This window comes from Phalaenopsis equestris, unplaced genomic scaffold, assembly GCF_001263595.1.
Source record: "Phalaenopsis equestris unplaced genomic scaffold, ASM126359v1 Scaffold000002, whole genome shotgun sequence".
Taxonomy (NCBI): domain Eukaryota; kingdom Viridiplantae; phylum Streptophyta; class Magnoliopsida; order Asparagales; family Orchidaceae; genus Phalaenopsis; species Phalaenopsis equestris.
The window spans coordinates 65,847,705-65,864,781 of NW_018164444.1; the positions used below are offsets into that span (position 1 = coordinate 65,847,705).

General features: G+C 36.2%; 1 protein-coding gene across 5 annotated transcripts in view; it reads left to right on the forward strand.

Annotated features, from left to right (window-relative positions):
- Positions 1-16,563, forward strand: part of LOC110022581 — a 22,597-nt gene extending 6,034 nt beyond the window's left edge. Inside the window, exons 3-8 of one of the 5 annotated variants that reach the window (XM_020721615.1) lie at positions 4,846-4,899; positions 5,171-5,516; positions 5,598-5,706; positions 15,601-15,725; positions 15,801-15,889; positions 16,408-16,563. In XM_020721615.1, the coding sequence (XP_020577274.1) occupies positions 4,846-4,899; positions 5,171-5,431 (315 nt within the window). In that variant the 3' untranslated portion in view covers positions 5,432-5,516; positions 5,598-5,706; positions 15,601-15,725; positions 15,801-15,889; positions 16,408-16,563. Of the gene's footprint in view, positions 1-4,845; positions 4,900-5,170; positions 5,517-5,597; positions 5,707-15,600; positions 15,726-15,800; positions 15,890-16,407 lie in introns of those variants that run through there. The other 4 variants (XM_020721630.1, XM_020721637.1, XM_020721622.1 and 1 more) reach the window with 4 other exon arrangements.
- The last annotated feature ends 514 nt before the right edge of the window (positions 16,564-17,077 follow it).

Below are 17,077 nucleotides of genomic sequence, written 5' to 3' on the forward strand. Positions count from 1 at the left end.
ATATATATATATACATATATATATATATATATACATATATATATATATATATATATATAATATCATAAAAATCAGAAGTGTAAAGAGAGAGGGAGAAGGGAAGATGGGAGAATCAAAGAATTGTATGGGAGATTGGGCTTATGTTATTTTAATGCAGGATAATCGAAGGCCTACTCGTATCTTATAGACCGATAGATTAGAGGATTCTTTCCGACCACAGTGTCTCACGACATTGACCAGTGTGTCTTATAAATAATTGGGCAGGCAGATTCCCGATGTAGCTCTTTAATCGGGGATGATGTCGAGAGGTTGCCGAATTTTTAAGTGGATTTGGACTTGAAAATATTTTAGATTTAGACTTTACAAACTTGTAAAATGGTCAAAAATTGAATTATTTGAGCGTTCAAACTTACAAAAATAAAATAAAATATATATTTGAAATTGGATTATCGAAGCCTACAAATGATTTTGAAAGTTTGAATGCTTTAAATGACTTAAATGTCATAAATTGGGAGGTTAAACTTAAATTAAAATATAAAACATCACAATTTAGGAGTCGAGCTTAACCTAAATTTTAAATATCATAATTTGGGGATAAACTTAAGACTTAAATGTTATTTTCAAATGATAAAATAAAAAATATAATGCATAAATCCTGCCACCGGATTTGCAATGTGTTCGTTACCGAACGGAAGTCAACCCATTTAAAGCCCAAAAACGAAATTTTGAGTGATTCAAAAATCATATTATTGTAAACATTTGAATTTTTGAATGATCTCGAAGTTAAATGCATTATTTTGAAATTTTTATAAGTATTTCTACAAATTTTATGAATAATAGAGTGGATACTCTTGAACTATATATACTTTAAGATGTTTATCTAAGCATGCACATTTTCAAAATTTTGCATGTACCTCCTAATGTAAAGTTCATATTAACTTCATAGCCTAAAATTTATGCAAGTCCTTAAAACTTATAAAATTCTGTAAGATAAACAAATATGAGAAATATTAACACCCACATGTGCTCCAGCCAATATATTGAATGCTCAAATATTATGTTCAAGAATGTTGCGTAGGTTAATCGAGCCGACTTGTTTATAGGATAGAGCTGTAAGTCCTACTCTACTAGTCCGATTCTCCTTCTTGTAAGAATTGGAGTTGATGAGTCCGACAAGCCCTAATAAATTTCTAAATCCTACATATGAGAGTTTATAAGTCCAAATCACCTAGTCCGATCTCTCTCTTTAAAAAAACAAAAGTTGGCATGAGTTAAACCCTGAAAAGATGAAATTAACCGCTCCTATTCAAATATAAAAGTTTCAAATGCTTTCCATCGATGTGATCGTGTTGATTTAAGGTTTCAACTGAATGGGTCAAACTTTTAAATCAAAATTTTTAAAATAATAAACTGAAATTCAAACTAAAATTCAATCACCTAAAAGCTAAAAATAAATTTCATCCACCTTCCGCAACAGTTTGTCGATTGTGATAAATTTCTGACTGACTTCGGTTCACAAAGAGTTAATGTCATATTAAATGTATCCCTATATTCATAATCAGAGTAATTGCATGCTAGTATGGAGATGACCCGAGTCTTTTGTCCGCGTGGTTTGACCCAATTGCTCCATAAAGTAGCTGTTACGACCAGAACTCTCTGACTTGGCGATTGCCGCCAAATGACACCATATATTACGGTCACCGACGTAGCCCGTATGTTCTCCAACGACTTTCTACCTTTTGAGTTGTGAATCATAAGGGTATGGTTGTTTGACATAAAACATGTTAGCTAAGGTCAACTTAAATTTTTCTTCTTGGATAAATATCCACCTCAGATCTACAAGAATATCTTGAACGACGAAACTCATGACTGCTAACAAGAATTCTTCTGTCAGGTTGGGTGGACTACCTCTTTTTATTAAATAAATCAGGGACCATGACGACACGAAATAATGAAACCATGAAATCTTGATCAGGTTTCGTTTTTATTTCCCCACCATCCGCTTTAAGCTTTAAGAGATAAATTTTACAATTTAAAATGCCTAAGTCTGCTACTATTATATGTTCAATTTTCAATTTTTAATGACTAGTCTTAATCGAAAGTACTCTCACGTTATTGGGAGGAGTAATTAATCATAGGGGCTTGTACCTATGGGAAACATAAAACCTCATATCTAAAAATCCTTCCTAAATGAGGGAGAAATCTTTGGGTAGTATTTTATGTATAATCTAATCAGCTTTATGAAAATTCGAATTTTCAAAGCTCTATCTCAAAACCAAAAATTAAAGTAAATGCAAAGAGTTCATAAGGAGCGGTCGTGAATTTTTGGAGCCCACAGGTCTTCGTATATATTTCATTGATATGACCAAGCATGTGTTGTCATTTACTTTTATTACTTAGTTCCAGCTACACTAATAGATTCAAACAACTCATTGAACAGGTAAAGAGTGTCTTCAATGTTGCCTCGAGCTATTACCATTGTCTCTTTTGTCACATTCCACGAATTACTTATGAAAATAGTCACATATCCTTACTTTGGAAGCTTACTCACAAAATTCAAATTTCTCTTCAAATATGAAACATATCTACCTTCATTAATCTTCCAGAGTGAACGATCTATTTGACATCGTGATTTCAACATCACCATTCCCTACAATAATGTATGCATTATTATCTTATAAATATAACTTTATTAGATCATATTGACTGTAGTTTTTAAATACTTCTTTGTTGGGACAAGCATGAAAAGAGACACCTAAATCTACTATCCAATATTCAATACTAACTAAGGATAAAATAAGCGAGTCTCCTTGGATTTCATCAGTGGAGATATTTGTAGAAGACTTTTTATTTGAATCTACACCACCAACATTCTTAGGAATTTTGAAGTCTTTCTTAAAATGATTTCTTGTCGCTTTTCCAAAATACACGTGTCCTTTTCTCTTCCTGCATGGATTTTTCTCTTCCAAATTTGAATCTTTCTTAGCATATATTTCTATTCAGATTCATTCCTCTTCTTTCAATATTCTGAACAGACTTTGAAGTTTCATAGCTCATCTTCTTACAAACTTCTTCATTCAATACTAACTTGACAGTATCATCAAAATTTAAATTCATGTTACATGAATGGTTGCTCGTTGTAGTGACTAGTCCATCCCAACTGTCTGACAATAAAGATAAAAGCAACAGTGCTCTGACCTCATCATCAAACTTGATGCCCACCAGAACACAACTGGTTTATTGCAGTGTTGAAATTATTTAAATGTTTACCCACATAATTACCATTTACTATCTTCATGTTCAACAATATTTTCATCAGAAATATTTTATTTGAAGCTAATGACTTCTTATATATCATTGTTAGTACAACCATGAGATTAATAGTGGTTTTCTCATTTACAATGCTGAAAGCAAATGAGGAAAGTGAAAGTCAGATCAAACATTTTTCGAGTTTGATCAAACACTTCCCGTTTTTCGAGTCATTGATTCATACTTCTTGGTGATCCCTTTCGGTGGCAAATGCATTTTTTTATACAATAAATCTTTAAATTACATGTTACAGAAAAACATTGTACTTCTTCATTTTGTGCTTTGCTTGGTTGGTCATTGCTCCCACTCAAGCTAAAGATATACAAAAACACAACTCTGATACCACTTGTTATGAAGAGATTAAATAACTATGAAATGTGGAACACAGAAGCAGGAGATCTATAACAAAACTTTGGGCAAAAGGGCACAAACACAAGATTACAAAAAAACAAAAAAAGAATATCAAGATTTAACGTGAAAAAACCCGAAAATGGGAAAAAATAACAAAGCCACACCACTCTAAAAATCACTCCATAAAGAAATGAGAAGAAATGTGCAGATAACACCAAACTCAAGTCTGTCTAAAATTCGTAACACTCTGATCGCACGAGAAAACTTGCGAAATCCAACTCCAATGCATCAAACATACATACATACTCGTGAAGCTGAAGACTTAATGTTCCAAACTGTAGAAATTCGATTGCTGTTGCGGCTGCGCCTCTCCTGGGCGCTGAGTTTCCTTCGACTTTGAGCCGGAAACATGGTGTTGCACTTTCACTGACGCTGAGTTTCCGGCGCTGTCCGAAGGCAGGAATGGGCACTGCAGCACCCCTACTGGCTCCAGGTTCCCCTTGCCAGGTGCGCCTCCCCGGTTGCCGGGGCGCTCCAACTTGCCTCAATAAGGCTCTACACATAACATGCATCCTCCACACTCATTGTACCTCTTAGAATGTTTGATCTAAATATGTTTGTGGGTGAAATTTAAACCTAACTTTCAATCACAGTTCGATCTTAGAAAGGAAAAGAAGAGATGGAAAAATAGATCTATGGAGAGCAGCTTCTATAATCTTTTCAGTAGAACTGTCAGCTTGTCTGTTTCTACTTCGTAACCATCCGGCTGTTCGTCATCACAATAAGCACGTCTAATTAGTGATCACTATTGCTACTATAGAAAACCACTGAAAGTAAAAAATTGGCAGTGTTCTGGCACTGTTGGCTTTACCGCAATTGAAAACTACAGATTGTTTGTAACAAAGACCCACCAAATGCACAGCTTTGGTGCAATCTTGAATGGGCTTATCTTTTTTATTGCTTTTATATCTGATTCTGCATCTTTATTGTTGTTTATTTTTAAATTAACACAATGCTTGATGATGATTTTATATTTTATTTATTTTTTCATTTATTACTCCTGCTTGCATTTCTACGAATGTATTTTTTTTTGTGTTAATTCATAAAATAGATATTGTTTCCTTTTTTTTTGTCAAAAAAATTGTGAATTGAGCGGCACTTTTTAACAATTATTTTTCTTTGCAGGTGACCCCACCATTTCCCACAGTTTTAGCAACTTGCCCTGTTATACAGTTTGAGGCAAGTACCCAAATAGCGACATGAACTTAGTTTACTGAATTTTATTCTTTTTTATAGATAAACAATACCTTTCCATTTTATATCACCCGCTTTTGGCTGTATGATTTTCTTTTGTATGGTAGAGGTGGAAATTGAGAAAATCATTCGTTAGTTAATTTGAATGTTAGTTAAATTCACAAAACTGTTTCTTGCATTACTAGGTAAAGCATTTCTTTTTATCAAACCGTGCTTCAATTCCTACAAAGATATTGCTGTTTATGCATTTTTTTAGGAATCATGTTTGCCACGGACAATTCCTGAACGTAAACAACAATCACATTTCAGCTTTGGTTTTTGGGTCATCTTACCACCAGAGAGCTTCATTACCCTTAGGCTCCCATTTATTTATGGTGTTCGAAAAGATGATGGGACCTTGCAACCGCTTTACCACTTTGAAGATAAACCTGAGCTTACTGCATGGCTCGTTAAAGGAACCACATTACAGGTTTTATCAATGGGACTTGAATCTAGCAAGGAATCTCAATTACAGTGAGAAATTAATGGCTTCTGACTTCTATACTTTCCTGAATTATCATCAAGTTCAGTTCCTGTCTTGAGGGAAAACCTCCATCATGCAGGTGAGATCCTGGGAATAAAAATTCATCCTCTGTTTATCTTGCTAACCAGCTTTTTTCATTTTTATATATATGTGCCCGTAGTTGTGGCAGCTTTGTGTTTCAGCCTACCAATATTTGCTTTCAGTCAAATTTAGTAAATTTTCAGCAAAGATATCCAAGTTTCTGCTAATCAAACCAGATTAAAGAACGGGTTAGTTAATCACAATATTTCTATATTATATTCATATCTTTTTACGATAGAAGATTTGGTAGATATTATTTTAATGTACATAGTTCGTTGTGCTTTGGACTTTATGTTGTTATATTTGAAGTGTAGAGCACCTCACCATTTTGCCTCGCTGTCTTGCCCTTTTACTAATCTTTAATTCTGTAATTAAGTTTGTCACTGTGCCCTCCACAGAGCTTGTACTGATGGAGTTTCGGCTGAGTCATGCTTGTTTAAAAATCAAAGAGTTCCAAAACCAAAATTTGATTATTTCTTTGGTCAATGGTTAGGTTACCTTCATTATGTTATAGAGTCGTGGATTTGAATCAGAAAAGTAGTCTTTATAATGCTGTGTAAGGTTGTATTAATGAAATTATCCTTAGACTCTATTAGGAGGGTGAAACATTGTAGCTAGGGCTGTAATTGAGCTGAGTCAAGTCGAGTATATTATGAATTGGACTTATCTTAGTCGAATCATGAGTTGTTCATGTTCACTTCAAGCTTGAGCCGATTTTTCACATTTGTGTTTATAATTGGTTTGCTTAAATTTTTAATGTTCATACTTGATTTGTTTATATTAATTAAACAATCTAAAATTTCAAATGATTACATGATGTTTTACAAAATAAAAATTTTGATTTATACTTATTCTTTCAGTTCATTAACGTAACAAAATAAGGAGAAGTTGCATTATGCTTATATGCATATCGCTATTAAATTATAAAATGCTATTATTAAATATATAATTAAATAAGATCTAGATTAAATTTCATTTAAATAATATATTATATAAATCTAGATCATTTATTGACAAGGTAGTTATTGGCAACAAACGAGTTAGATTATACTCAAATTTAGTTCATTTAATCTTTGAGTTTAAAAATATGTTCAAACTTGTTTATTTACTAATTTGAGAAAATATGATTGAGTATTAATCAAGTGCATTGGTTCATTTATAGCTCTCATTACAGCCTTTGGTTGGGTTGAGTCCCATCCACTAGTAGATGGACATCTATAATCTCAAAAGCTTAAGCTAATAGGCGATGTAGTATTTGTTAGGAAATTATTCTTCCCAACCATCACTTATCAGCTACAAACCATCTCATTAAATTGTATTTTCCAATCACTATGTATCATGTAGAGAAACTGCTTCTACTTCTTAATAAGCTACACGAGAATTCAACAAGAATACACATCTATGCTTTAACAATTTTTTTCGCCAATTGAACTTTGTAACGTTGCATTTCAATTACCAGGGGATGAGGAATCGAACATCCAATGAGTGGGAGAGGAAATGAAGAGTTGAGCAAGTGTGGAAAGGAAACGAAAGGAGATGAGGAAGCCGAAGAAGGGGAATCGAATAGTTAGGAAGGTGAGGCGAAGAGTTGGGAAACCAAAGGTTACTTTCGCCTTATAGAGGAATGCGCTTGAGAGAGGCGTAGGTGAGAACGACTTACCTGAAGGTCGAGCGGCTCTGCAACTAGTGCCTAGGCTGATTTAAAGAAAACGAGAGAGAGGAAGATCGCGAGACGTGCGAGTGCAGAGGAAGAAGCTGTGTAGAAGAAGAAGCGTGTGTTGAAGCCGAAGGAAGAGAAGAGCAGTGGAAGGAATGAGGCGGCAATCGCAATAGCTGCTCGTGTGGGAGGGATTCAAAACCAAATCTATCTCCTGTACTAAGGATCAAAATCACGCACGAGGGAGGAAAATCTTCTTCTCGCGTGATTAGTACTCTACCATAAGGCTTGGCCAGGAGTTTATAAGGTGATATATGTTGAATACTTGAAAGTTAATAGTTTATTTAAAATAATAAATAAATTTTATACTACATTAGGTTTTCAATTTTTGGCGTCAAGATAAATTCAAGAATAAATCCTACGACATCGAAGTGAGTACTCATTATTCTTTTGTTATAGTAATATTTTATTTTTTCTTGACCAAATGCATTTACTATTACCGTCATAATACTGCATATCCATGATTTATGTTATAATGAATTGTGTTCATATTGTAAGAATGAACTTGTGCTCGACTTCGTTTAATTTATCATTGAAAAATTATACAAGAATTGATACCAGAGTTAACCCAAGTCATGACGCAGAACAACAAATATTATTGTTGACTCAAAAGGAAAATACATTGAAGACTCAAAATAAAAGAAAGAAATAATCACACAAAGAAAGAATACAAAAATGACTATAGACACGCGACATTTCAATGAAGACAACAATCTTTGATAAGTAGAGAGTTTGGGGGTGATAGTGCAAGCCCGGTGGTCGCGGTGAAGGTCGGAGAGGTGTCTTGTTGCTGTAGCGGGAGAGGACATCAAGTCAGCGTAGTAGAGGCGTTGAACCGCAACTAGAGGAAGTAGGAAATGTCATCAAAGGTTGGAACGTGGAGCTGCAGGGGATGACAACCTGGAAGTGGTAAGGATGGTGGCAGACGACCTACTCGGGCAGGGAGCAGAGACGGTAAGGGAGTTGGTCGACCTACGAAAGGAGGGAAGGAGGGTTGTGGCCATCTGAGAGGAAGGCGATAGCGTGCTGGAAGCAGGAAGGAAGGTTGCGGCCTGCTGGGAGGAAGGCGGCAACTTGCGGAAAGCTTTACGGAGGGTTGCGGCTCGTTGGGAGGAAAGCGACAGTGTTTGGAAGGGGGGGGCAGCCTGCTGGGAGGAAGCAACAACATGCTGGAAATAGGACTGCAGAGGTGATGGTCTGCTGGTTGCAGGAAGGTGACGATGTGGTGGATTTTAGATGTGTAGGGTGAGGTCCTGCTGTTGGGTAACAGACAGAGGAGCTGCATAAATGTCAATATCGATCTGTCTCCCGGAGGCTGTGGACCATGCCTACTGTTGAATCTTTTTAAAGTAACCCACGATCGGTTTAATCGGTTGTGTAGTGAGAGTAATCTGATCATTCTCAGTTGGCGTTGTCGTCGATGGTACTGTGCCGTTCTAATATACATTCGATCGTATCTGTCATATATTTGGAGCGGGTGTCTTAGTCCTCTCGTCCGGTGTCACCACTAAAACCGGTCCCATGGACACCAATCTGCTTGTAAGGGCTCCTGTGATCTCAGGCTCTATCGAGGGAAGTAGGATGATGTGCTTCCTTTTCTGGTTGAAGGAAATGTGTTCCCGAATCCATCGTGCTTAGTCCTCTAGTCAAACTGTCACGGTTGTTCCAACATAAGGTGGCGGACATCTATATGGTTCACGTCACACCACATCTAGTCATTCAGCTAGCCTCCTATTGAAAACTCTACCATGCACCTCCTGTCGATGTTGACCTAATTCTCCTTTTTCAGTTGCATCCATGAGTAAAACTTGGAATGCCTCTGCGTAGTAATTCCCAGTTTATTTACCATCTGAGTCGATGTCACGTTCTTGCTGCTCCCACTATTGATGATAAGACTGCATTTCTTTCTATTCACTGTGCAAAGGGTGTAGAAAATTTTGTGGCGAAGCCACTGCGAATCCCTCATGTCCTCGGTGCGTTGAATCCGTTGAATCACAAGTACTTCTCCTTCATATGGTGGAAACTGACATAGCTCAAATTGTTCCTCACCATGTTTCTGCTCCTCGTTAACCTCTTCCACAGCTCCCTGCTTCGTAAAAGTTACAACTCTGCTTGTCGGGCAGCTGGAGGCTATGTGCCCAGATTCGTGACATTTGAAACATTTTCTGACAGGTACTGTAGTCTGCTTCTTCTCATTGGGTTGGCTTTATCCGTATGTGAACCAATTTTCTCAACCCCTACGACGTGCTCTTGCTGGTGTCTCTAACTGTGTGTGGCTACTTACCCTGCGTCTACCGCCTCTCCACTTTAATGCGAGTGTCTGGACATCCCTCAATGTCCAGTATGGTTGTAACTGCACCGCATTGCTATAACTAGGCCTCAAGCAATCAAGATGTGTGGCTACTGTATTCTCCTCTGGGTCTGTCAGATTGCACTTCAGCTGTAAGTGGTTGAACTGAGCTTTGAACTTCACTGAAAGACCCCCCTCTACTGTAAGTGGTGGAGTTTCAGGAATATGTCATGGCGATTGTGGGTTGGGAGGTACTTCTTATGCATTGCCTTCTTTATTTTCTCTCACCTAGTGATCTTCTCACTGCTTTCTCTTTTCCTCTGCCTCTGCATATTCTCCCACCATAAGGAAGCGTCCTTCTTCAGTTTGATGGCGGCTAGCTTGACTCAGCTATCCTCTTGCACCTTTTTATACTCAAATATCCACTCAACAGATTGTAGCCAATCTAAGAATGCATCAGGATTCATGCCTCCTTCAAACTCGTGTAAGTTGACCTTGACTCCGTAGTCTCTGTGTCCTCCAAATGACATTTTCTCTTAGAAATTCTCCCTCTATGAGGGATTCAGATATCTCTCTCTAGGTCTCTTCTTTGTATTCTGAAATGTCGTGACCTGCCTTCTTCATCAGTGAAAGTCTCCCCATAGAAGGGATTTAGATCGTCATTTTTTTCTCCCCTTCAACTCTCCAGATCCCGATAGAAGTTAACGTCCTTCTGCGTTAACTCTTCAAGCTTTGCAAGCCTCTGGTGAAGACGACAAATCTCTCGTCGTATCTCTTTTCGGGTAGGCTTGGGCATACTTCTCCTTGGCGGCATGATTGTCAGTTTGGGATTTGTGGAAGGAAAGAAAAGAGAAACAAAAAAGAAAAAAAAAAATTATGAAAGGAGAAGAATGAAAAGTTGATAGGAAAAAAAAACGTTGTGGTGGCTTGGGTAGGGGCAAATGCTAGAAAACCTTAGGATAAGACTAGAGTTGGGCTAGCTCTGATACCAAATGATACAAAAATTTACCCAAACCTCGACGTAGAACGATAAATATTATTGTTGACTCAAAAGGGGCTCAAATTAAATGAATGATCACACAAAGCAAGCATGCAAAAATGACTACAGACACACGACATGTCAACGAAGACACAACAATCTTTGACGAGGAGAGAGTCCAGGGGTGATAGTGCAAGGCCAGCAGCTGCGATGAAGGCTGAAGAGGTTTCTTGCTACTATAGCAGAAGCGGGGCAGCAAGTCATCAATAGTAGAGTGTCAAACCGCAGCTAGAGGAAGTAGGAAACATCGTAGAAGGCTGGAACCCGAAGCTGTAGTGGATGGCAACCTGTAGGAGGCAGGAACAGTGCGAACGACCTGTTGGGGTTAGGAACAGAGGCAGTAAGGGAGTTGTTTGACCTATAGAGTGCAGGAAGGAGGGTTGTGGCTTGTTGGGAGGAAGGCGACAGCGTGCTGGAAGCAGAAAGAAAGGTTGCGACCAACTAGGAGGAAGGCGACAAATTACTAGAAGCTGGACGGAGGTCCGTGGCCTGCTGGGAGGAAGGCGACAACGTGCTGTAAGGGCAGCGACTTGTTGGGAGGAAGGTGGCAACTTTTGGGAAACAGGATAGTAGAGGTGGTGGCCTGCTAGCTGCAGGAAGGAGACGATGTGGCGGACTACAGGGGTGCAGGGTGAGGTCTTGTGGTAGGCTAACGGGTACCGAGCTGCATGCGATGGCTGAGAAGAGGGAGTTGAAGTGGTGGTCTGCAGGGGTGCAGGGAGGAGTCCGAATGACAAGTATAATAACCACTTCAGACTAGATTACAGCCGGAGCACCTCCTCATCGTCAGATACAACCTTCAAGAGGGAAAATGCCCAGGCAAAATCTAAATTCATAATGCAAAACCAAGACCCTCAACTTTAAGCACATCATCCTTTATTTATAAAGAGGCTAGACTTATTTTAGGTAATAAAAAAAGAGAATAATATATAATCAGGATTTTAGATTTTATGAAATGATTTAAAAGAAAAAAGAAGAATAAAATATAATCTGGATTTTAGATTTAGGATAAGATTTAAAATAGGAAAATGTTAGGAAGGTAAAGAGTGAAGGAAAGGAAAGTAAGGGAAAAAGGAAAGGGAGGGGAAAGGGGAAGGAAGAGGGGAAAGGAAGGTCGACAACCCTCTACCTTCTTGAGCACCAGTTGGTCTAGCCAAGCTGGACTGAACCCTAGGCCGGCACTCCCCAAAGCTTCGCGTCAATAATATGGATTGTTATGCAAATAAAATAAAATATTTATTATTAAAAAGTGATATTTTTATTGTATCTGTATGTGCATGTTTGGCTATAATGCAACCACCATTTTATGGTACTAGTGAGCAAACGCCAATGTACCCGTGCACGTGTATGAAAAAGTATATTGATATTGAAGTATCTTAAGTGATATAATTTATAGACAATGCTCATGTGACAGTTGTACAATTATAAAATGATATCGAATGTTATTGCTATAGTAAGATTCATCAATAACATCTTAAATATTAATATTGATTTATTAAAAGTTTAATTGGAATGCATCTTAAATGTTAAAATTGAAAAAAGAGGATTGGTCTATTGGTGGATTTTTCGGCCTTAATTTTTTAAACTTTTATTTTTTTTTGCTAATTAATTTATTATTAATGCTTCTTAAAAGAAAATGTTATCAAATAAATGACTATTGATTGTTTCTGCCCATAATGTCTTTGATAAGCTTACAATTACATTATTCAATATAAATCTTACTCTTTTAAGATTTGCCTTTTTCTGAGGTGTTACTGAAGATTACTGATAGCTCTCAGCTGAGTATCAGCCAGAATTTTTACATTATTCAAATTTTTAAAAACTTTTTTTTTTCTTAGTTTCAAGAAATATTCTCATACTTTGTTAAGTTAGTAAAAGATAGAAAATACCTTGCTCTACCATTTGACTCCTTGCAAGACCCTAAAGATCTAAATGTGCATATTCTAAATTTTTTTAGTTTTACATTTTGTTGTGACAAATTTTGATCTCTTGAATTTTCTGCCATATTGTGTTTGCAAAAACTCATATCTGTAAGCATCGTATTTCCAAAGAGCCCTTGTTAGTACAATTCTTCCCTCTCTCCCTTAGGCTTACATGTCTTAATCTTTGATGCCAAAAGTTGATTTCATCAGCAAGGTTACAAGGCATGCTAATATAACCGCTAATCACTATTTTAACTTATAATTGTTTACGCTCTATTTCTATGAACATTTATGATCAAAGAGCTTTGCACTTGCACACCTGTAATCTTTCATCTTTGGTTTTAAAATTGTATTAACTGCGGTCTAGTGGACCAAGAGAAATTGAATTTCTTCAATTCTCTAATACATATCTCGAGTGCTTGAGTAGTCTTTCGATGCCATCATGGTGTTTGTGTTGAATAACTCTTTCACCTTGAATTTTACATGCTTTATTTTTTCTAAGATAAACTATGCCGCCTGTATCCTTTAAAATGTCAAACCATTTCTTTTTTGGGCACATATGCTAGGAGCATGAAGAGTTTAGAATTCAGCCTTTGTTTGGATCGATATCTGACACTGATAGAACCTTGGAACTATTTTAGCCTTTCTTTGTTTTGGCACTCCTCCATTTCTAACCCCTTTATTGGTTATTTTTCTTCCTCTTTAGGCAACTGCTTCTTGAAATGGCCTTTTTACTTGGATCTTGAATAATTTTTGCAGTTCAGCTCATATATTCTTGAATTTTATGCCTTTTTTTCTTCTGACAACCAAGAAATTTTTTCCATGAAGTTTATTGTCAACAAAATGTTTGTACATACTTGTTAGTGAACATTGGAGAATAATTGCTTGATCTTCTTTTTTTGTTCCTATACCTACGCTTTTCAAATCAATTACTAATCAATTAAACCATCTACATGCTTATTCAAGGGTTAGGAGCCCTCTATTTGCAATGCATTTGATATCTTTTAGAGATACAAATTATATGCCAAAAAATTCTTGAGATACTGGGATTTTGACATTCTCCATATGTCTATGACTGCTCTTTCATCCATAGCTTCTCGAAGTATCTCTTCCTTAAGACTTGGTAGAATTCCACTGTGAGCTTTTTCCAATACTCTCCACGTGACTTTTTTGTTTCTACTTTTAGTATTGCCGCCTCCAATAGAATCACAACCAAGTGATGGTGCTTTGTTAAGTATCTTTATTTTCACCCCCCAGAGCTTGAAATGATTGGGAAACTTTTCGATGTCATTCTTGGTCATCAACATCTTGCTTAACCTCTTCCTGATTGATTTAGCTCTGATTCCCCTTATAGAGAAATTACTTGATAAACGTACAAGAAATTCAAAAATAACGCACACCTATGCTTTAACAATTTTGCTTCTGTCAATTGTACTTTTGCTGTCACATGATCTTACTTGTGGATTCTCCAGATGCTACAATTGATGTCCAGCAACCTTCAGCCGTGACACTTCTTCTCAGCCCCTTGATGACCACGACAACTGTTTTTTTGGACCTTCTCTTCAACTGTCCCAACGCCTTCACTCTTCAGCAGCCACCTAGTTTGGTTCTTCTTAAAAACCTGCCATCCTTTGACCGGCTGAAGAAAAGATAAGTACAGAGAATGGAGGGGGAATAGAAAAGGAAATAGAAGATAGGAGATTCACTACAAAGAAAATGAATTGAATGTCTTTGATCCAAAGGGGCGAGGGTGTATTTAGTATCACACCTCAAGCTAATTATGTAAACTGAAAATTACAGAAATAATCCCTAAAATAAAGAAAGTATACCAAATCAATCACCTCATTTTATTCGCCGAAGTGTATTTTTGAAGCCGTATAAGGCATGAATATGAATGATTTTAATAGAGAGATTAAGAATGTGAGAGTTAGTGATTCTCTTGTGTATAATTTCTTGCACAGTAAAGAAAGCCCTCGTCCAATTTGCTTTTAATTCTATTTCATTTTGTTGGACTACTTTAAATTGGTATCAGAGCGAGTTTCACTTGTCTTGGCTTGACCATTTCTTAAGCATCAACTAACTATGGTGAGGAAAGTGGTTCATAGAGAGTCAGGGGTTCCTACTATTTAGGTTAGTTATTCCCTCATATAATGTGAGAGCAAGTGCTTCTAGATGAGTTATAGTCGAGCTACTTCTTAGTTCAACTCATCTAAATTTTATTTTATGGTATTGAATTATCTTTTTCCATTTTGTTTATCATATTTTATTTTCTTGTGCTATATTAATGGATAATGGCACTTAATATTTTAGAAACTCAATTTTTATTTCACTTCGGACATGGATCTAATTATCCTCTTCATGTTAATCTTAACAATCTTACCTTCATATGAGAATTATCCACATCAATCATCGCAGCCCTCAAGAAGATACTATATATATATATATATTTAATATTATCAAATATTATATGGGTACTACTCGCCCTTGAACCCTTATTTGCCTTATTTTTTTCTGAAGTATTTCATGAGAATTATAGATTTTGTGCAACAATTTATTCTAGCTGGTTGAATACCTCTAATACCACCTATTAGAAAGGTTGAACGTCAGAGGCTATGTTGAGCCTTATACAATAGTGAATGGGCACTTATTAATTCATTGGCTTTATATATTGTATTGATGGGTGCCCATCTAGTAGTATGTTGGACTAAACTTAGTCCCATTGTATTGTTTTCTTCTGACAAACCCAATAGTAATGGGTGCCTCATGTATTCGCTACACATACCTTCTTTGTCAGAAAGGATGGTGTGCCAACCACCCTAAATATTTGCACATGCTGTGGTCAAAACACTAAGAAGCATTAATTTTTCAGATTTCATTAATAATTTTGTAAATAGCGGAAGTTGAATAATAGTGAGTATTTTTGATGTTAAGCATGAATTTTTCCTTTCTTCTTTCAGTCCTAAAGAAAAGTGACGCTTTCCTTGTCTTATTTCCATTCTGTAGTACTTCCAGTGCTTGTTGTACCATTGCAAAAAAGCAACTTTATCGATATAACATTTGCTGGCTTTGTTTTACTTCTTTGAATAATAACCGGTTATGGCAATTCTTTTACAGAAATCCATCATTATAGTGAAGAATGAGTCCAAACTTGAATTTTCATCACAACCTAGCAATATTTATCAGCTGCTCCCATGTAATAAACCAGCAATAAAGTGTTTTTGCTGCTGGCATAGGATCAGGTTCAGTTTCCATTCAGTCTACTGAATATTGTTTAATCTTCTATACCTTGATGATAATGTCTTGATCTTCCTCAGGGAAAGATCACTTGTGATCGTGATTGGCGAATCACACCCTTTGCAATAAAGATGCAAGTTTGTCATCTGCACCAGTTTTTACTTAATAGGTATGTATGTGAATATTTGATTGCATGCTTATTTCCATGTTCATATTGCTTATGAGCTCGTCGCTCGTTTGACTTTATGCCTACTTAAAATAAATAGAAAGTCTATACCTTGTTTCCCTTGGATTATTATGAATGATTATTCTCCTTATTTTGGTATGAGAGAATAGTGGAAAAACTAAAATTTGTTTATTATGTTCTGGTTGGCTTTTAGTGTGCAAAAACTTAGAAACCAACATCATTAGGATACCAAATATAATTGCTTGATAAAAATGCTCTGAAAATTAAACCACTTAAATGCTACAGGGAAAAGATTCTGACATCACAATTCTATTCAGAATATTGGATTAAATCGCTGATATAACCTACTGAATCTGGATATTTTCCAATGTATTATTATTATTATTATTGTTGTTGTTGTTATTGTTATTTTGTGAGCTGGAATTCAGATTCTGGCATGATATACTGCATCCATCTCATGCCATCTATCTCGTATATCACTTCACTCATTCTCGATGCAGGTCACGAATTTTATGTAACATTGCAACTGGGATTTGACAGAACTAATGCACATGTAATGATATAAAGGTGCGGGTGCCTTCACGGTGGTGATATTAATGTAATAGCCCAATGTTTATATCATTTAATTATCTAAATTTTTTATAGTTATTACCATCTATTTGTGAGTAGAATATTTTATTGCTTTGCTTCGATTCACTTGCTAAATGGTTGCCAGTCAAGTCAACTTATAATAAAAAGTAGTCCAAAAAATTTCGGTTATTAATGATTATTTGTTTGTTTATTTTAGGGAAATTTACATACATACCACAATTCTTATGTATTTACATATCTAACACCAAAAGTTTGATATTTACGCTTATAACACGATCGTGTCATAACCTTATGAATGAAAGTGTGTATTTCACTTTAAAAAAGATGTTGATAGTGGTATTTTTTATGGGACGTCGAATCTTCGAGTGTTATGCAAGTAAATATGAACATTTAGGTGTTAGGTATGCAAATACATAAGGATTGTGTGATATGTATGTAAAGATGCCCCTAATTTTTTAAGTTAGTAAGTGCCCGCTCTAGGTTGTTCGTAGGGCCCTTTTCGATAGCAACATACATATGCTAGGAACACAATTAAGTTGAAAACAAGTTATAGTGGAAAAGATGAACAATTTTGGCAGC